The 20,635-nt window shown below is 38.6% G+C and overlaps 2 protein-coding genes across 4 annotated transcripts in view; both read left to right on the top strand.

Annotated features, from left to right (window-relative positions):
• The window catches only part of col7a1l (collagen type VII alpha 1-like), a 61,515-nt gene extending 45,617 nt beyond the window's left edge, over positions 1 to 15,898 (top strand). For all 3 annotated transcript variants that reach the window (XM_032505353.1, XM_032505355.1, XM_032505354.1), the window contains 27 exons: positions 36 to 71; positions 1,270 to 1,296; positions 1,399 to 1,458; positions 1,815 to 1,940; positions 2,116 to 2,187; positions 2,409 to 2,444; positions 2,626 to 2,685; positions 2,905 to 2,949; positions 3,053 to 3,088; positions 5,235 to 5,270; positions 5,419 to 5,475; positions 5,770 to 5,841; positions 6,074 to 6,145; positions 6,232 to 6,267; positions 6,363 to 6,443; positions 6,531 to 6,584; positions 6,731 to 6,784; positions 6,893 to 6,955; positions 7,051 to 7,113; positions 7,250 to 7,366; positions 9,524 to 9,601; positions 11,355 to 11,408; positions 11,526 to 11,574; positions 12,460 to 12,672; positions 14,649 to 14,705; positions 15,346 to 15,531; positions 15,709 to 15,898. In XM_032505353.1, coding sequence (XP_032361244.1) covers positions 36 to 71; positions 1,270 to 1,296; positions 1,399 to 1,458; positions 1,815 to 1,940; positions 2,116 to 2,187; positions 2,409 to 2,444; positions 2,626 to 2,685; positions 2,905 to 2,949; positions 3,053 to 3,088; positions 5,235 to 5,270; positions 5,419 to 5,475; positions 5,770 to 5,841; positions 6,074 to 6,145; positions 6,232 to 6,267; positions 6,363 to 6,443; positions 6,531 to 6,584; positions 6,731 to 6,784; positions 6,893 to 6,955; positions 7,051 to 7,113; positions 7,250 to 7,366; positions 9,524 to 9,601; positions 11,355 to 11,408; positions 11,526 to 11,574; positions 12,460 to 12,672; positions 14,649 to 14,705; positions 15,346 to 15,531; positions 15,709 to 15,722 — 1,854 coding nt within the window. In that variant the 3' untranslated portion in view covers positions 15,723 to 15,898. The remainder of the gene's footprint in view (positions 1 to 35; positions 72 to 1,269; positions 1,297 to 1,398; positions 1,459 to 1,814; positions 1,941 to 2,115; positions 2,188 to 2,408; positions 2,445 to 2,625; positions 2,686 to 2,904; positions 2,950 to 3,052; positions 3,089 to 5,234; positions 5,271 to 5,418; positions 5,476 to 5,769; positions 5,842 to 6,073; positions 6,146 to 6,231; positions 6,268 to 6,362; positions 6,444 to 6,530; positions 6,585 to 6,730; positions 6,785 to 6,892; positions 6,956 to 7,050; positions 7,114 to 7,249; positions 7,367 to 9,523; positions 9,602 to 11,354; positions 11,409 to 11,525; positions 11,575 to 12,459; positions 12,673 to 14,648; positions 14,706 to 15,345; positions 15,532 to 15,708) is intronic.
• A 2,251-nt stretch (positions 15,899 to 18,149) lies between these two features.
• ucn3l (urocortin 3, like) lies at positions 18,150 to 20,492 on the top strand. Its single transcript, XM_032505456.1, has 2 exons — positions 18,150 to 18,354; positions 18,805 to 20,492. The coding sequence occupies exon 2, from the start codon at positions 18,815 to 18,817 to the stop codon at positions 19,280 to 19,282; it is 468 nt and encodes a 155-aa protein (XP_032361347.1). The 5' UTR covers positions 18,150 to 18,354; positions 18,805 to 18,814; the 3' UTR covers positions 19,283 to 20,492.
• Positions 20,493 to 20,635: the final 143 nt, after the last annotated feature.

Raw genomic sequence — 20,635 nt, forward strand, 5'->3', positions numbered from 1 at the left:
ATGCTTTAATGTACCCCACATTTCTTATGCAATAGGGACAACCAGGTGAGAGTGGAACACCAGGACGAAAGGTGACTAACTTTATTTAAATATTCAAATAAAACTTTACGCCCTTGTAAAGCCAAAGACACAATCAGAAAGGTAAACATTTCATGTGGATGTCAGTTACTCTAATATTACACGACTTGACAACAATAAAACAAAATTGAGCCTAACAATGTAATTTAAAACACAAAAACTTAAGTGTTTCAATTTTAGCAACACTAATTTGGGGTCAGTTAAGTGTCAGTTTACCCAAATATCATAAAACTTTTTTTTTTAACTTAATGTACCTACAGGTATTTAGTGCAAGAGTTTTTTGTTTCATTTGGCCATATTTGAGTTACATTTATTAGATATTTCTCTGGAGTTTAATTTGTGGTGTTTGGCGGATTGAATAATTACATTTAAACATGACCAAGAGTCTACAGCCATGGTAGCAGCTGAGTGAGGATAAAATATTGTGGTGCTTTGAGGTAAATGCATGGCCACTATGACAACGCTGACATGCTGGTGTTCAGCATGTATAATGTTTACCGTGTTGACCATTTAGCGTGTTAGCATGCTAACATTTGCATTAAAGACAAAGCGCACATAATCGAGGCTGATGGGACTACCATTTAGTTTTTGCAGGTTTTAGATCCTGAAACTTATACATGAGCACATCAAAATCCAAAACTATCTGCATGGGTAGACACCACTAAAAGTGAGTGAGGCTTTTGTAATTTGGGTGAACTCACCATTAAAAACTGAACCTCATTCTTCCATTGCCAGGATTTACTGAGTCATTGATATCTCACTGATTATATTAATTTAAAGCGTCGTTATCATCATCCTGAGATCACAGAACAAGAACGACAGACGCAACACGAAATGTGCCACCAGTTCATAAAAATATCATCGCCGCTCTCCCACACCTACCCACAGTGCATCAGCAATGACATCAGAGCTGAGGGGGTACTGCTCTCCCGTCTTGCCTGTCAGTTAAGCCAGTTGAGTCTAGGCCTTTGATGTCATCCTCTGCTCTATTTCTGGTTGACTGTGAGACAGTAGATTAAAGCAGACATTAATAATTCCCCTTGTTAAACATGCTGACAAGTCTGCTTATTCTTTTGTGTGTGTTTCTTTTATTTCAAATTCCTCTGTGTTGGTTTATTTCGGCTCACAAAAATCAATGTGCTGAGGTGCACTTTCTAACTGAAATGCACTTTTTTTCTCCACATTTTTAAGGGGGAAATTGGTGAAAATGGACAAAAGGTAAGTATGTACAAGCTGTGATTTGTTATTTTAGTTTGCAACAGTGAAATCTTGGAGTTGAGGTTTTATTGTAAAGGAATGAAATGTGTTACGTGTTTTTAGGGAGAGCCAGGCATTGGCCACAGAGGTCCAGAAGGCCAGGCTGGTCCTCCGGGACAGAAGGTGAAATTTCAAGCAAAACAATACAAGCAATTTCTTATTCATAACATCCCTCTAAATCAATGAATCCCCACAGTCTTTTCCATCGTGTTCTCGTTGATTGATTTTGCTTCTCATCGCGGTTTTAATTTAGCAAATGTAATTGGCTCAGTGACTCACTGAGTCATCTCAAATTGTGTTTGAGCATTTAAATTGATAAAGGAAAGAAGGCCTTTATTTGAAAGCAATTATTCAAAGGTAATAGAATAGTTGAATAATTACATTTCAGAAAACAAGCGACCTTTAACTGTGTGTTTATCTCCCAAATATTTCATTTGTGTCTGTCTTTCTCCCCCTCTTCCTCTTTCTCTTTACCTTAGGGTGAACCAGGTGAGCCAGGGCCTCCAGGTGCACAGGGTATACAGGGTATCCGTGGTAGCACAGGCATGCAAGGCTCCCCAGGCCTTAGGGGCCCCCCAGGGGACCCAGGAGAGCCAGGCAGAGAGGTACATCATCAAATAACAACTTAAAAGTCGCCATTTAGCTTGCTTTGATCAGAAAAAATAAAGACAGTGAAAGAGTGTAAATAGATACTGTATACTTGTGAATAAATAAAGAAATACACAGCGACAGTTATTGGTTTTTAAAAGAGACGTTATATGTTTTTATTTGTTAATGCAGGGGGACCGGGGTAAAAGGGGGAAGAATGGATCACCTGGAGCTCCAGGACTTCAAGGAGCAGCAGGACCGCACGTAAGAAAATAAGTGTCTACTTATTTGTCTACTCTAAAAGAAATACATGTATAATCTGATAAACTTAGTTACCACATGAAGTATGACTAAACATCTTTAAGTAAGGATTTGATTCTTTTTTATCATCATATAATATAAGGGACATTTTATCTTATTTATTGCCAACTTGAAATTATGTGTAAGGATATTTTCTTTTCCTATCACTGCATCTCTCTAAAAAGGGTCCTCCTGGTGTTCCTGGAGGAAAAGGAGAAAAGGTACTCTATGTACTGTATACATGATATTTGAGTAGCATTTACTTTTATTTAGTTTGGCCCTAAAATCTGTCACAATATTATAAGAACTTAGTTTTAGGTTAGTAGTAGCAGCAGCAGCATACTGTTGTTGTCATTTTGATCTGTGTAGTGTAGAACGATGACTTTGTCTTGTCCTGATCAGGGTGACAGTATTCCTGGAGAGCCTGGTGCCAGGGGTTTGTCTGGCTTCCCAGGCAGAAAGGTGAGTTGAGACAATCCCTGTGATAGTAAACAACAGTTTGAGCAGGTTTAGTTTGTGTTTAGGTTCAGGGGAAAGTCCCTCACTGTTCACCAGTTTCAGAGACAGTTTACTTTAGGATGATCTAATCTACCTATTCTGGCTTTCATTGTACAGTATTTAGCACAGTCCTGTAATGTTGGTGGATTATGCAGAAAACTTCAAAATGTCTTTTCTTTTCAGGGTGAAAAAGGCACTCTAGGTATTAAAGGAGCTCCTGGGTATATAGTAAGTAACTTTTCAAAATATAACTGAGTATAAAAATTAATTTAAGACTGTTAGAGTTTTACTCAGAGTCAAAATTCTTTCATTTAATCCCTTTTTGTAATAGGGTCTAAAAGGGTTGCCTGGCAGCAGAGGTGAAAAGGTGAGCTGCTATTTTACATGATTAGTCTCAATTGTGTTTGTCATGTTTTAGAAATTAAACTTTTAATATGATTCCTTCATGTAATGAATGATATGCTAAAACTGCATTACTGCGATGTTTGATGCCAATTTGGTGTCTCTCATTTCAACAAGACTAAAATAAATAAAATTCCTTGAATTTGATTTTGAAGCCACCTGTTGAACTTCATCCAAAGGTTAAAATGTAAAAGTTGCATTGAAATGTGAGGACCCAACAGGGCATGTTGTCCTGCAAAAATTTCCATTTTAGGAAGGGGAGATTGTAGCTGTGAAATGTTTTGTTAAAAGCTCTTTCCACCAAGGGACCCAATGTCAAATTCTTAACTATTACATTACTATAGATAGATAGATAGATAGATAGATAGATAGATAGATAGATAGATAGATAGATGTTCGGGCTCATTTTGGAATCTGATAACCTGGTTGACACCTTCTCAGTTGTCACTGAGAGCGGGTCTAGAGAAGGTTCATTCACAGCCCATTTCCAAAGAGGCGTTACCAACAGACAGCGCTCAAATGCCTCTGGGCACAATTGGATAGACCTGAAACCATTCAGAGCAATGAAGGAGATGACATGTGCTGATATATCAGACTTTTGGCAAATCCAGTCGGCAAAACCGCAACATCTGTTTTTAGATATGAAGACTTTGAGTGTTGTTCTTTGCTTGGTTTTTAACAAAAAGGAAACGTTCAAATCGCTTAAAACAGACACATTAGCTGACTCAAATGAGTGATGTTCCGGATGTTCCACGGCGGTAGCCATCTTTGTTATGTACAAAATCTGCTTCCACATCGCTGCGCTATCGTGATTAGTGTCTCAATTTGGAAAAATTGGAAATGGGCTCTCGGCCAGATGGACTAGCAGAGCAAATCTTAAATTTGCCGGAATTTCCTTAGGGTTTTCCCAGGCTAGAAATCTGATGCAACATACAGTACATAATTCTGTGCTATTTTCTGACCTTTTTAATCCCCAAAGTGTTGTTCACCAAAAGGACGGCATCTAGTAACTTCATGTTTTACTATCTACAGAGCAGTGTCTGTGAAAATATATACACCATGTTTACAAAACTTATGAAGGTGCAGCAATTTCAAAGATGATTCCCACATGACTGGCAATTATTGCGTCAGCAGTGCGGTACACGGTTTGAGTAAAGAGGGCCACATTGACATTTCAATGTTTCAATGTCTGTTCAATGTCTCGTACAGAATCCTTTTCATTTATAAGATAGATTTGCCATTCATTTTGAAGTGCAGTAGTGATTGGTCAGTTTTCAGTTAGACTGCCTTGTTTCTTCTCTACTGAATTGTTACGACTGATTAGTCTTGCGTTGCCAGACCTTCATCCACAGCACTGCGTAGGAAGGTCTGGCGTGGAACATCTTGAACATCACTCATTCCATTCAGCTAATGCGTCTGTTTTAAGCGATTTAAATGTTTCCTTTTTGTTAAAAGCCGAGCAAAGAACAACACTCAAAGTCTTCACATCTAAAAAGATGCTGTTTTGGTCTTACCGACTGGATTTGCCAAAAGTCTGATATATCAGCATATGGCATAGGAGAACAACATCCTCTGCTTTATTGGCATTTCTTTAAACCAATCACAATTATTTTTTTTTACAGTGCCGCTGCAAAATTGCCTCGGGAAGTAACTTGTTTTGGTGGAACATGTGTACGTTCAAAATGTTTTAGTTGTGCAACGGAAACACTGATTGGACTGATAGTCTACCTACAGTAGCTGTCTGAATTTACCCAGCAGAGATCTGAGAAGCACTTAACCATAGTCCTCATAAATCCACTGGAGTTAAAAATGCCAACACAAAGAAAGCTCAAGGTAACGGACTTCTGGCCGGAAAGAGAGAAAGCGGAATTTCTTGCCGCACCAGAGCAATCCAAGTGGATCATCATGGATATGGACTACAACTGAGTGACTCATGTCCTCCTGAAAATGCAACTAAAACTTGGTCGTGTTGGTTACAACATGTTCTGTACATCCAAAGGCTGATTACATTGAACTGGAATTTAATTGTTTAAAGTAACATAATGTGCTTTTGTTGACACACGTAAATTAAATAATGTTTGGAAAGTCGTTAAAAAGCCTGTTTTTTGCAGGGTGAACGTGGGTTACCTGGAGTTAGAGGCGAAAGGGTATGATGATCTTCATATTTCATTGTCAGGCTTCACATGCAGTTTGTATGTACACAGGCAAGAAGTACAGGAATGGGAATTTGCATTACTTGCTTTATCCTTTGTTACAGATTACATTTATCATTCACAATTTAATACCTTCCTACAGGGGAGTGTGCTTCAAATCCAAGGACCCCGTGGATCTAAGGGTTCCAAAGGACAGGCGGTGAGATCCTGTATCATTTTTGCCATCTGGTTTAGACTCAACACAATTCAAAACCAATTTTGTTCTTATGAGGGCAATTGTACTCAGCCTGGCACCACCCAAGTCACCAAACACACAAACGATAAATAAGAGAGGTACAAGGCTAAAACAATCAAAGGCTACACACTTAGAAATTGGGAGGAAATGTTTTTATGAATACTTATACTAATACGAGCTATACCAACATAATCTAAAAGCACACATGAAGTAAACAAATATCGATCTTTTTAGAATTGAGTATATGTTTTGTTTTAGGGTGAACGAGGTCAACCAGGATTTGATGGTGACAAAGGAGAAAAGGGAGAGGACGGCCCTCCTGGAGTCAAGGTAATCAAACCTGATGTAAACATAAAACCATTTGCAAAAAAACAATACTTTCCACGAGACGTTTAGAGCATGGAAATGCAATTCACAGCAGTGATGTTATACCAGTTGTGATTAAGTCTCTTACAAGACAATTATCCAATTGCTTACATAATAGCTTTCTACATTGATTTGTCATTAATAGGACTGCAGAAAAATCATAATAATGGAAGTATTTTTTTATCGTGTTTGAAAGGGCATAAAAGGTGACGCAGGCACTAAGGGGGCATTAGGGCGTTTTGGAGCACGAGGACCAGTAGGCCAGAAGGTAAATCTTTACACTGCAACAACATTAGTTTAACCATTCAACCCTTTTATGTTAGTTCCGTGTGACATTATCTTCTTTTCTTACAGGGAGATCCAGGGGAGCCGGGACTCAATGGAGTGATGGTGGATCTACATAAGCAAACACATATTCAGTAATTACAACTTGAGCCAAATTTGTTTTACATTTACTGACGGTAACACCCATGATGTGATTTAAGGGTCGCAATGGGGATCATGGAGGGGACGGGGCCAAGGGGGACAAAGGAGACATGGGACTGCTGGGCCAGAAGGGCAATCAGGTACATTGAAAATCTATATATAACTAATCCTGACATTTGATTTTTTTTAAATTCATCATCATTTATTTTATGTTATTTTTTCCACAGGGTGATCCAGGAGAACCAGGCTTACCAGGAGACAAAGGGGAGAAAGGGGAGAAGGTTGAGACAGATATTTTTCACAGTTGTCCTACTCATTTTTTTGTTTTTTAAACATGCTTTTATTTAGTTTCTTTTGTGGTGTTGCAGCTTCTCTATTTGCATGATATGGCTTGCTATGATACCTTTTCTTTTACCTGCTGTTACAGGGTTTCAGAGGTTTACCTGGACACATTGGGAGTCCAGGCCTGGATGGAGAAAAGGTTAGGCCAGATTTAGCATCTAGACCAAAACTGAGTTATACTTTATCTCACAATGTCATGCAAAGAAATCCTGTCGGTAATGTAGATAACTCTGTGTATGTGAAACAGGGAGATATGGGGTTGCAGGGCGCCCCTGGTATACCTGGGCTGAACGGACTCACAGGGCGCAAGGTAAACATTTAAGTGTGCACATACTTCTCTTTCCTCTTTCTCCCTTCCCCAAAAGTATACAAACTCGCTACTCTCATAATGTAATATAACTTTAGGGCGATAAGGGACAAGGAGGCATCAATGGTGTTGCTGGGGATCCAGGAGTGAAAGGACACAAGGTCAGTAAGTTACCATTAATATCACTGGTTGTTATCCAACTATTATCACCACTGATTAAGGGTTAGGGACAGTTGGATATATTGTTCAATTCTCAAGAAAAAGAACAACATAACAACAGATTCTTGCTCCATGCAGGGTGCAGCAGGTTTCCCAGGTTTCCCAGGGTTTAAGGGGTCAGCAGGGAAACCAGGAAGAGATGGAGATCAGGGACCACCAGCGGCCCCAGGACCCCGTGGGGACACAGGGCCTAAGGCACAGTATTCTTCAATGTATTTGGGGAAATATGACACTGACTTACATCTTTTACAATTCGTTGATAATGCTTTATAGTACTGATAAATTGAAAGAAAAAGAGAAGTCAAATGTGGGCTTGTTATCAACAGTAAGTATCTTATTATATCAGGAAGCTGTTGTCTTGATCACAACTTTACTACATAATTTTCGTAAGATAACAATTCAAGGACTTATTTGAATGTTGTCTCTCTAATCGGTAGGTCAACTCTGCATGTGTCAGATCCTCATTACACTAAAATTATTATCTCATGATATTCAGATGTCCTTTGCAGACATGGTTGGACTTCAGTCCCATTTATTATAGGCAATCGCATACTGAAGTCAGACTTTCCTACGTAAAAACTATGTTTGATATGACAAGAAAATAACAAAAAAAAAGTTTTTCTTGAGATCATACAGGTAGGGTTAAAACATAGATATGTACATGAATAATTGATAATTAGTTTTCTTGATACAGTAATTTGACAATTAGAGAATTTTGCTACCACACAAATGCACCAAAAGATTATTAGCAATGATGTGCCTTGTTCAGTGGGACTGGCAGCATGCACTCTGTGTACTGCAGCAGTGAATACAGCACAGACATGTACTTACACTCACCGTCCACTTTATTAGGTACACCTGTCCAACTGCTCGTTAACACTTATTTCTAAGCAGCCATCACATGGCGGCAACTCAGTGCATTTAGGCATGTAGACAGGTGTCAAGAGATCTCCTGCAGTTCAAACCGAGCATCTTATGGGGAAGAAAGGTGATTTGATGACTTTGAACGTGGCATGATTGTTGGTGCCAGAAGGGCTGGTCTGAGTATTTCAGAAACTGCTTCTCCTGGGATTTTCACGCACAACCTCTCTAGGGTTTACAGAGAATGGTCCGAAAAGAAAAACATCCAGTGGCGGCAGTTCTATGGGCGGAAATGCCTTGTTATGCCAGAGGTCAGAGGAGAATGGCCAGACTGGTTTCGAGCTGATAGAAGGGCAACAGTGACTCAAATAACCACCGTTCCAACCAGGTGGGCAAAGAGCATCTCTGAACGCCAGTACGTCGAACTTTGAGGCAGATGGGCTACAGCAGCAGAAGACCACATCGGTTGCCACTCCTTTCCTAAGAACAGGAAACTGAGACTACAATTTGCACAAGCTCATCGAATTGGACAATAGAAGATTGGAAAAACGTTGCCTGGTCTGATGAGTCTCGATTTCTGCTGCGACAGTCGGATGGTAGGGTCAGAATTTGGCTTCTACAACATGAAGCATGGATCCATCCTCCCTTGTATCAACGGTTCAGGCTGGTGGTGGTGGTGTCATGGTGTGGGGAATATTTTCTTGGCACTCTTGGGCCCCTTGGTACCAATTGAGCATCGTTGCAACGCCACAGCCTACCTGAGTATTGTTGCTGATCATGTCCCATCCCTTATGTACCATAATGTCCCCAACTTCTGATGGCTACTTTCAGCAGGATAATGCGCCATGTCAAAAGCTGGAATCATCACGACTGGTTTCTTGAACTGACAATGAGTTCGCTGTACTCAAATGGCCTCCACGTCACCAGATCTCAATCCAATAGAGCATCTTTGGGATGTGGTGGAACGGGAGATTCGCATCATGGATGTGCAGCCCACAATCTGCGGCAACTGTGTGATGCCATCATGTCAATATGGACCAAACTCCCTGAGGAATGCTTCCAGCACCTTGTTGAATCTATGCACGAAGAATTGAGGCAGTTCTGAAGCAACATTTGGTCCAACCCGTTACTAGCATGGGGTACCTAATAAAGTGGCCGGTGAGTGTATTTAATAAACATACACACACACACACACACACACACAGAGGCCTATTTCCGCCTGCAGCTTTCAAGTAATATCTTACTCAAATAGCTCCTTTCAGCTACAATTACCAGACGTTCAGGGTTGGCAGAGAGTGGCTGAAAACCTCTAATGAGGATATTCCAAGGATGTACCTAATTACTTTGTCTTTCATACTGCTCAGAAGTGAGTGGGCTGCTTTGCTTTTCATCTTGTGTCCCATTATACATATTCTTTTTAGCATAGTATGAACTAAATTTCAAAACTTACAATGTGTTTTCTCTGTGCTCACTTTAATTTTTGTCATACAGGGGGACAGGGGCAGAAAGGGAAAAACCAAACCATGTCAGAGGGGAGCACCCGGGGCTCCAGGACTAAGAGGAGAGAGTGTGAGACACACACACGCACACACGCGCACACACCCTCCCTCCTCTACTGGCTAACAAACCTTTGTTGATCTTGCAGATAAATGTAACTATATCCTACATTCACTTTTTTATTATGTTTGATACATTATATTGTATATAATTGTAGGGTAGTATATGTATGTTAAAGCTGCATTAATTGTTTTAGTGTTAGTATTGTTTTTTTAATATAACAAACCTTTAGTGTCACTTTTGCACCAGTTTTTGACACTGGTGCTATTTTTCTGGTCTCAGAAATTCCACATAAGTACCAGAACTCTGTGGTGAATGTTTTCTCACTCAGCTGTTTTTATCTACATCTAGATATTGCTACAATACGACATGAATGTGGTATTACAGTTTTTTTAGACGCTAAGGTACCAGTCTCACAAGTATGTGGTAATAGGTCACTACCTTAAGTACATATAAACCAACAGATCATGAAAAAGTACCCTTTTAACAACTCTAAGGACATCTGACATTGACTGTGTACATAAAAACATCTAGAAAGACCAGTTCCACATTGAAATACACTACGGTCATACAAAGTACATGCGTAACCTTGGATAGGATTTTCTTCTCTCTTGTTAAAAGACTTTTTTACTAACACTATGCCCATTGCTCATAGCTGAATTAATCAATAATCCACTTGCCTAATACACTGGATGTATAGTTGTTTATTTTGCCTGATATAGTTCAACCCAAAACTCCTGAATCACCACCCTAACGTGTGAGATTTTTATGTGACCTTGGTGGGATTTGAACCCACAACCTTAGTGTTGGTAACTTATAGTAATGCTCAAACCATCAGGGCCACAGAGGACCACTGCAGTGATTACAGTGTGTACAATACACAAGTGCGGATGAGGCTTGTGATGACATTACTGCGGATTAATGTCAGGCTTGGATTTAACATTGAAGAAGATTTTTCCCAAGATGCATGAACCATGAAAACATACATTGGGATGTGGACGAGTACTTACGGCCAAAACCAGAAGACCAAATTGATGCAGATTAGTGTAGTATACTACAGAAAACCTTTACAGTAAAATTCTTTCAGTTCTGTAACAGTGTTTATTTATTATACAGTGTTTATAATTAGACAAAAGCTTACAGTTATGTTGCAATAAAAGTTTGTTCTTCATCTCTGATTGGGGAAGATGTCTACATTGATCACATTTCTGATTATGAGATAAGAATTATGGAAATATTTTGTTGTCGAATTTGATGTACAGTTACATTTTTGCCTACTGTAATGTGAAAACAGTGAAGCTAACAGATTATCTTTAGCACTTCAAAGGGTAATTTTGAAACATGCATCTTACATTTTTTGGTCTTGGACTAAGTGATTGTTACACTAACTTAACTGAAAGAATTGTACTATAATACATTTAGGTGACTTAACAAATGTACGCGTTGTATTTCACCAGAAACTTTGTGGTTGAAACATTGGTCTTGTAGTGAAAGATGTTTACAAGCCAAATGAAAGGAGAATCAGTGGCTTTGACTGCAAAATGTAATGATCTAGTATGAACAGTTGGGAGTCTTTTACTTAGCGTTTTGAAACACTGCACCATACTATTGAAAGTCTAGACTAAAAAACTGTAATCTTGGTTACAGGTGCTGGCTGTTCACTAGGGAAGGGACTGGGACTTTATACTGTTTGGTACATATCCTTATACTGTAACTTGATAGAATGTAATTAATCACATGCCTTTGTAAATGTGTTTTACTGTAGGGTACGCTGGGTATTGAAGGAGTAAAAGGGGAGAAGGGGGAGCCTGGACTCTCAGTACGTGTTTATCACAATCACACACGCATACACACATACAATATACATATAACATAGAGTTATAAAAATTAATACTTGAATTCTCTTACTTTGAATCTTGTCATTCTCTGTGTCAAGGCTGAAGAAGTGAAGGAGCTAGTCACCCAGGAGGTGGTAATAAAGTGTGGTAAGATTGTTGCGTGTGTGTGTGTATATGTGTGTGTGTGTGTGTGTGTGTGTGTGTGTGTATAGTACATTGTGAACCCTCCGTGTACTTTTTTGTACATTTATCCAGGAGTAAAAATACTATGTGTGCCACAAGACAGGCCTACATATTGTGCGAGTGTGTGTTTGTTTGTGTGTGTGGTTGTTTGTTGTAGAGCTCCCATGGCAGCAGCATGGCACCCGTGTGTGTTTTGCCATCTGTTATGTTCTCTCAGAGGAACACACACCATGGTGCCAGCAACATTAGAGCCATTCACAAACACGAGACTGTCATTAAGTGGGACGCCTCACCAAGAATCCGTTACACACTTACAAGACACTTAAAGGACACTTCTGCGTATAGTTAACCTTTTTCATGAAAGACACTTGCTATGTCAACACTGCTATGTTAAACGCAGACTTTTGCTTTTTAAATTCTTACAATTTGCAGAAATAAATCATCAGAGGATATATGGCTATACTTGCTTGCTAATTGTTGCTTATTAAAACCACTATAATATAACAATATATTTGGCAAAATTTAGTTTTTTTCCCCTTTTTGTGTTTCATTGCTGTTTCTCTTTATTAGGCCGCAGCACCTTCAGCGAACTGCAAGTAGAAAAAAACGCTACAGTGAAGTAAAATATAAAATAATAAATAAAGTTAAGATGGTCTGGATGGCATAAACTAAGAAATTAAAACCTGAAACCATAATTTAATGGTTTCAGACTGATTTATTTTCTCAAACTTTACCACTGAATACTTTATTAGTATTTCAAAGTATGGTTCTGTATAGTGCAAGAGAGAACATATTAAAAGCATCATTTTTAGTTGTTAATGACTGTGTGTTATGTTTGTATCATTACAGGGTTGGAATACAAGTTCATGGTAAAGTCTGTGGATCCAGATGGAACAACTGCAGTGACTGGGAGGAAAAATGTGCTAGATGATGTGGTGACATCCCTCCACCATGACTTCCATAAAGAAGGGATGGAAGAAGAAGGTGAAGAAGTGGAAAAATATGGAGACAAGCTGGGAGAAATGACCAGTCCTGCCCCTGTGATCCAACCAAACCGCACTGGTAAAACCAATTATTTTAACGTAACACACTGACACAACTAACAGTTTGCAGGGTCCAAGCCCATGGGCCAAACACACAGATGCCTGTGATGTCATCATTTTCCAAAGTGCTCAGTTGTCCCCTCAACAGATTTATAGAGTGTAACCAAGTATCTTTCACAGCTAAAGGGTTACATATGTCATACTAATGTGTAACAGCTGTGATGTAGGCAGCTTTTTCCAGTGTGTAAGGTGAGATTGTGGGGACTTTGCAAGAGTAATAATGTACTCTGAGGTGTTCGGAGAAAAAAACAGGGACACTTTTATCGCCGATATCATCCTCTTCATTTCCTTCATTGTTTACTTACATTGGGACATCTCAGAGTTTCTTTCATGGTCATTTAGAGGAAGATAAGGGTTGCGTTTGCCATCCATTTTATAGTTTCTGTATGTAGTCAGTGTAACTCTTGGTTAGGTTTGATTCAACTCTAAATGGAGACGTATTCTGACTCATTTTGCGATGGTTACCTTCCATGGTTAAAAAAGGTACCAAGTCAAAAGTGTTGTTTTAAGAGTCAAAGTGTAATGCTGTGTCTCAATTTACTCGCATAGTGTAAATTTTGACAGGGTAGTGTTGTCTCAAAACTGCTTGTGTGTGCTCACTGTTTCATGCAATGGGGAGATTGCGCCACTGACGTTTAGTTTGGTGTTCCTCGGAGCAACTGCTGCTGCTTCCTCGTCCGCCATTTTCACAACTTTGGTGGTCCCTTCCCTTTGGCTACGCAGCCAAGTTGGTGACCATAGAAGGTGAGGCGTTCCACACTTGGCTTTTTGATCATAACGAGTGCAACATCTGGGTACTCATAGCGCACTGCATCTTGACATACTTGTCAGTGTGAACGCACTTATGCACTCAAAATAAAAAGTGTAAGTACTGAAGTACGCAAATTGAGACACAGCATAAGACTTTGAAATATGCTATATTCTGCATATTCTAACTATGCTATGGATATTCGGTCAACACTGTGCGATAATGCAAAAACTATATTTTGCAAATAATGGTATAAAATTATCAAGTTGAAATTCCGTTTTCTACTATATGCCATGAATGCAGTGATTGAAGAAGTATTCAGATCCTTTATTTAAGTAAAAGTACTAATACAACACTGTAAAAAAATACTCTGTTACAAGTAAAAGTCCTGCATTAAAAATGTGACAAAAGTATCATCGGGAAAATGTACTTAAAGTATTAAAAAATAAAAGTACTCAATGCAGAAAAATTCTCACAGTTTAAAAACTTGAAACTATCTAAACCGTTCTGTCGATCAACTAAGTTATTAATCAGTTAATCACTTCAGATATACTTGTAGGTCTATAGTTGCCTCGTTTAATTCATAATAAAACATTGTATTTTATAAACTACGTGTTTTTTGTACAAAAGTTTTAATTTGTAAAGTTACTCGTTACTAAAGCTGTCAGATTAATGTTGTGGAGTAAAAGGAACAATATTTCCCTCTGAGGTGTAGTGGAGTAGAAGAAAAGGCTCAGGTAAAGTACAAGTACCACAAACACAGTACAGTACATTTACACATACACAGCTGCACATTTTTGTTTTGTTTTTTCCCATCTTGTATATACTTAAATATTTGTTCTTACATTCTTATATTTTTATTCTTATATTTTGTTATTATAATTATTTCATGTATATTGTATGTATGTATATTTTGTGTGCTGCTGTAACACTGTAATTTCCCATTTTTTTGGGATCAATAAATATCTATCTATCTATCTATCTATCTACACGCAATATGCTGTAGAGTTGCAGATTTACAGAAAGTTTACTTATTGGAGAAATGTTGATCACTCTAATTTAAGATAAGTCAAAACACAACTGGCATTCTTTAAATGTTGGTCCGGTCAACATGTTTTTTGTTGGTCCCTGATGATAGAATCCACCAACCTGTAAAACTTGTCATTGTTGTTGTTTTGGGCTTTTAGATTCTCTTGTGCCCGGACACAGGAAAAAAAGAAGGGTATTCGGAACAAACGTGGCTGGTGAGTGGCCGAGAGAACTGATTTTCTTCTTGTCTTTCAATTTGTTTTTATCATGTTTGCTTTCTCTGTGTGACACTCTCACTTTTCTGTTTTTTCTTCTCCCATTTTTATAATTATAGAGTAATGACTTGGCATGGAATTGTTAAAAGCACAAGATGGGAGAGAATAATCAGAGTAAAAGTTAATCCGTTGTTTAAAAGCCTGCATTAGATTTCATGAGGCACTTTATGTATGAATATAATCATGCCATGGAAGACATAGCTGTTGTATCATCCAACTCTCTATAAGAAAACAAGCAAGCATCCCTATAAAACAAACACTTGGCTCAATGGTACTGCAGGTTTTAATCATCTAATTTGTGAAATCTTGTCAGACATGCTCTAATATTTCCCCTCTTAGTCATAGCTGCACCAGGCATTTTGCACTCTAGTGGCCCCAAGTGGTCTTTATACATATTTTTAGTGTGAAATACTTCATGTAGGAATCATGTAGTCTGTGATCTCCCACTCCTTGACCATACCTACACATTTCCTTCATTTTTGCAGCATTTCCAACACTTAAAATATGGTGAAATACAATACATCTGCAGCATCTGAGTTTGTAGAGTATTTTTTTAATCTTTTTTTCACCTCACATGCAGTTTCAGCAGCAGACCGCTGCCTGGAGCTGATGTCAGAGGGGGCTTGTTCAGAATATGTTCTGCTCTGGTACTTCCACCCTCGCTCAGGGGAATGCAGGCCGTTTGTGTACGGGGGCTGTGGTGGCAACAGAAACCGATTCTCCACAAGACATGAATGCCAGAAGTTGTGTGAGGGGGAGAGGAGAGGTAGAAGGAACCATTCAGATCACAAATGAAACATACATTGAAATCTTCTTTAAAATGTTTTGGTTGTGCAGCATGAATTGGAGGGCACTATAAATGCAAAACTGGTCTTCAATACAATATAATACTCTCTTCACCTTTTTGTGATAGTAATAAAGAAAGGCTTTAACACTTCCACAGGTACCGAGGCCTAGAGATGAAACTAGCAACCCCATACAAGAAAATCAATTTTGTACATAACTGTATAAAATGTCATAACTTTGTATTTTGTGTTGGATTTATTTATACAACAGCGGTTTTTGTTTTGGTTTTATGGACAAAGTGTTGAAACTCAAAATGTGAATTTTGTTTTGTTTTTGAAACGTCAAAGGTGATCAATATTAAATAGAAAATATTAAATTAGAAAAATGAAATCTTGTTTTCTTTGTGTGTGTCTGTTGTGCTCGTCTCTTGTCTGTCCTCTTGAGTCTCTTTACGTTATGCTCAGTCCCCCAGTAGTGAGAGAAATAAGAAGCTGGTAGCTGATTGCCTGCTGCCACTTTTGCCACTACATATGTTCCTTTGGCAGGGGGTGTTACAGGGGCTCAGTGAGGGAGATCACGCGGGGACTGTTCTAGAGGACTTTCTATGAGACCGGCGCAGCACTAGCAGGGGATTCCTGCGTGAGTGTTGATGTGGGGGGAAGCACGCATTCAAGGTTTTTTCTGTCAATGTGAAATGTGAAAATGCACGACACACAACTTAAAGTCTCAGGGTGTCATTGGTTGCGTTTGAAAGGGGATACTCTGCCGTAGTCTTCAGTGCACCAGCTCCACCACCAGGTTTCCTAAATTGAAATCAATTCCTCAAAAGGATGCTCCCTGGAAGTAGTATTTAAAGCAGAAATTCCATTTCCCTCAAATACAGAGGCGTCTTTTACCAACAAGCCTCCAAGGCTTCTCTTTGTTAGTCAGGATTCTGCCCTGTAATATACTCCCACATGCAAAGATACTTCATAGATCTGCAAGATGTGGTTACGCAGTCTACAGTGACAGGCTGTTCTCACTGAACCACGCCCTCTGCCAAAAACAACTAGTCAAAACCTAAGACAGATGCCACAATGCAAAATAATCTTCAAACACTTAAAATTGTAGCTTTCAAAGCATTTGAATATTCAAATATCACTAAATTCCAAAGAAAATAGATGTGTGTGTGTGATTTTTCCATTGAAGTTGAAGAGGAGCAATTTATTCCATTTCAGAGATCAAGCAAGGCTGGGGGGGACATCTAACAGCACAGTGTGTCACAGACTGTGATTACTTCAGCTGTGAAGATTTGCAGTCATAATAATCCTTCAATGAAGTTGCTCATTAGAGCTTGAGCCAACACCCTTTGATCCTCTCACTCCTTCCATCTTGGTTTTGACATGGTAACGTACATAACTGCAGATGGTTCCCATCAGGGGGCATGGACACTCAAAGCTTTAAAAAGCTTTAATTAAAACCCAATGTTCTCTGGATCTCATATTTCATTTGTCTTTTAAAATTAAACAACCAGGTATACAGCATGCAAGTCATACGTACTATGTGAAAGACATTTTGTTTTAACATTTAAAACACGTCACATATACTGAAAGAGGTGCCCATGTACCTCATATATGTTAGTGCCATGTCTCAGGAGTGTTATGGCATTAAGTGGCATTATGGTTTTATTAAAGGGACCTACCCTTGACCGGAAAACATTTCTAAATAAATTCTGTAAATTTCACTTAATTCATATTTACAGTGTAGCATAATACTAAAACTGTAGCGTATTTGGTTTGCATCAAGACTCAAAAGAGGCCCATTTACTATCAACTTTTCAACATTTAAAACTGAAAACTTGAGTTTATTAGACAGTGGAGAAGCCCATGAGCATGTATTGACTTAAAGTTTATTTACTCTAGACAAAGTGAAAACCTAGCAAATCAATGCCTTTCTGGATTCAATTAAATTTTATTTATATAGCGCTAAATCACAACAGGATGAACACCAGCCAAATCCAATTAATGCCAAAGTTGTTATTGGGTTATAACTCCTTTATAACATGTTAGTTAGATTCCATTTCACAGTTCCATATATTGTATACATTGTAAAATGTCCTTGTTTTAATTGATTATCATTCCAAAACCCAAATATTTTAAATTCACCATCATAAATGACAAAGAAAGGCATCAAACCCTCATATTTGAGAAGCTGGAAAATCTAATAAGTCCTCATTGACTTTAGAAGGATACTGGGTGACAGTAGAGAATAGCATTCTTGTATTTGCTACAGTAGACCTATATGCTTAAAGTTTATAGGAAAGTGTTTCCTGAATGAGGGAACTGTCCATGGTTACTGAATGGGAGTTGTCCGTTGTTCTGAACAAGCATATGCTATAAAAATTGTAAAAATCATCAAGTAAAGGGTAAAACATACCAAAAAAAAAAGCTCAGGCTGCGTGAAAAAAGCAAAGTTTCTCTTTGTATCTGTGGTCGTGATGTCTTGTGTTCCCCGACAGGAGGTCATATTTACCAACTTTTTTTAATGTAGCGCTACATCACTGCGTCATAACCAATGGGATACTTCCGAGCAAAGCAATATGTCAACGGGATGACGTTGTTGCTGGCGTAGGGCTGCAGTTTGATGGCTCCTACTAAATGAATGGGAGAATGGATGAGGAAGACACACTGCTGGTCAGATAGTGCGCACTGCTGACCTCCGCAAACATTATAAGGATTTTATTATCACATTTGGTATAGTTTGGTATTTCTTTGCAGGGCTGGGTGACCTCCCTAACTGTATTCTTTATTGTAGGACACGAGTGGTAAGTTGTGCGAATATTATTGCTTACATGTTTGTTGTCAAATTGCCTTTAAATATTGCCCTGGGCTCCAAAATAGACATTAAATGTTCTTGTGCAAAGGGTTAAACAATTTTCTTAACACACAAGCTGAACTTAATCTTAACCATCGATCTTAATTGTAAATCTTAGAGTCCTAAAACTGTAATTTTTTAATGAGAGAAGGGGTAAATAATAGCGTGGAAGTAGTTCGATTTCAACGTAAATGAACATGTTTAGTTATTGTGAAAGCAGTGTTAAGACTGATTACAACTTATTTTAAGATCCAATTTACACTCACTCCTATTTGTCACCTGCTTTAAGATTAATATAAAATATGTAATGTGAAATATCTTGTTCAAATGGAACCAGAAAAAAAAATTGCAAAGAGCAAACATGTTCTTTCTTCTTCCTCTTCCTCTGCGTTGGTCCCAGAGGACACAGCATGCTGTTGTCCCTGAAGACCCTGCTGCTGCTCTCGGTCCTGTGCACGCCGACCTCCAGCCTGTGCCTCCGCCTCTACTCCCGCTCCGATCTGCTGTGCGACGACCAGATGGCCGTCGGGGTTCAGAGCGAGGAGGACGAGCCGGGTTACTCCCCCGTGGACGATTGGGGGTCCCTGCTGCAGACCGCGGAGTATCTCTCCTCATCCTCCACCTCTTCTTCTACTGAGTCCAGCCGGGAAAAAAGGACTTCAAGTCCCACAAACTACCGCTTCGTGAGCGGGACGAAGCTCAGGGGGCTGATGGCCCGCAACAGCAGCAAAGGGGACCGGAGGAGCAGGCTGACCCTGTCCCTGGACGTCCCGACCAACATCATGAACGTCCTCTTTGATGTCGCCAAGGCCAAAAAGATGCGAGCCAAGGCGGCGGAGAACGCGCTCCTGCTGGCTAAGATTGGAAGGAGAAAGTGAACACGTTGAACAACTTAGATCTTAACAGCCATGACCTGTGTTGGCCCCCACCGTCACTCATATGTGATGAATTCTTATTCACTTTAAAGTGGGCTACTCCTTTTGATTTCTTGCTCCAGGGGAAGATTATTTTCTTTCCAGTCACATTACAGGTAAAATAAGCATTTTGAATATAATTAAGTTGCTCTCATGTGAAGAGTTATTGGCTTATTATTATTATTATTATTATTATTTTTGCATTTGCTTCAATCAAAACACTGGGTAAACTTGGGACAATGCATGATGTAAACTTATGAAACTTTTTGACCGAAAGTTGGTCGATGATTTTAGATTTTTTTTTTTTAGGACCAATCAACTTCAAATTTACGGATGACGCAAGATTTGACTGATACATACTAATAAAACTGTTAAATTGACGAATTGATTTGCTCTTAAGTTAAGTTTTAAAGTTTTTTTATGTTAGAGTTTTGGTTGAAATCTTGCCTTTGTGATGAGAATAATCCATGTGTTTCTTATCAGAAATGTTGTAGCGACATCTTAAATCAAGATGTAATAAGGTCATAAGAAATAAAGACAACGTTATTTTGCTTGTCTCAAGAGGATTGGTCATTTCAGGCATGAAAATGTGAGACGTGTTTTGCATTGGAAACAGGTGAAATTGTCTCACACTTTGGCAGGCTCTCTTCAAACCTAAAAAAAAAATGTTGGGATTCATGTACTTTTAGATTTTCACTCCAAGCAGGATTAGTAAAGACAGAGTTTTTTTGTCAGTAAAATGAATGTTTAACGTGGTTAGTTTGCCCCAGAGTCATCAATTCTTAAGTCTTGGACTAAACAAGAAGAACACAGCAGTTGAGGTCATCAAATTGTATGTCGTTAGCAAAAGACCACTGAAAGGTTTTGTAATTATGTTGCATAATCATAACATTTGATAGTATGATGTGTTTTTTTTCTCTTTGCTGCTATATTTATTTAGGGGGTTTGCTGTTTAGAAGTTCACATGGAAGCCGATAATGATTTCAGATTGTAGTGTGAAACATCAACATTAACACAACACTGAACACTGATTCTGAAATATTGAACAACCAACTGTAAGATCATGAAATACAGTAAAACGCAAGTGCATGAGAATGTATGTGTTCATCAGATGTCTGTTATTTTTATACTTAAAATAAATGATTATTTTCCCTCAAATAAAGCAGATGTAACTAACTATATTTGCCTCTTTGCATTTTGAACAATGGGATGGATAAATTATTCCTATCAATTGTTTTTTATTCATTTACCATCCATATGGCTTCTACTAGAGCCTGACTGATACCTGTATATATATGTATATATATATATATATAT

This window comes from Etheostoma spectabile, chromosome 23 (assembly GCF_008692095.1).
Source record: "Etheostoma spectabile isolate EspeVRDwgs_2016 chromosome 23, UIUC_Espe_1.0, whole genome shotgun sequence".
Taxonomy (NCBI): Eukaryota; Metazoa; Chordata; class Actinopteri; order Perciformes; family Percidae; genus Etheostoma; species Etheostoma spectabile.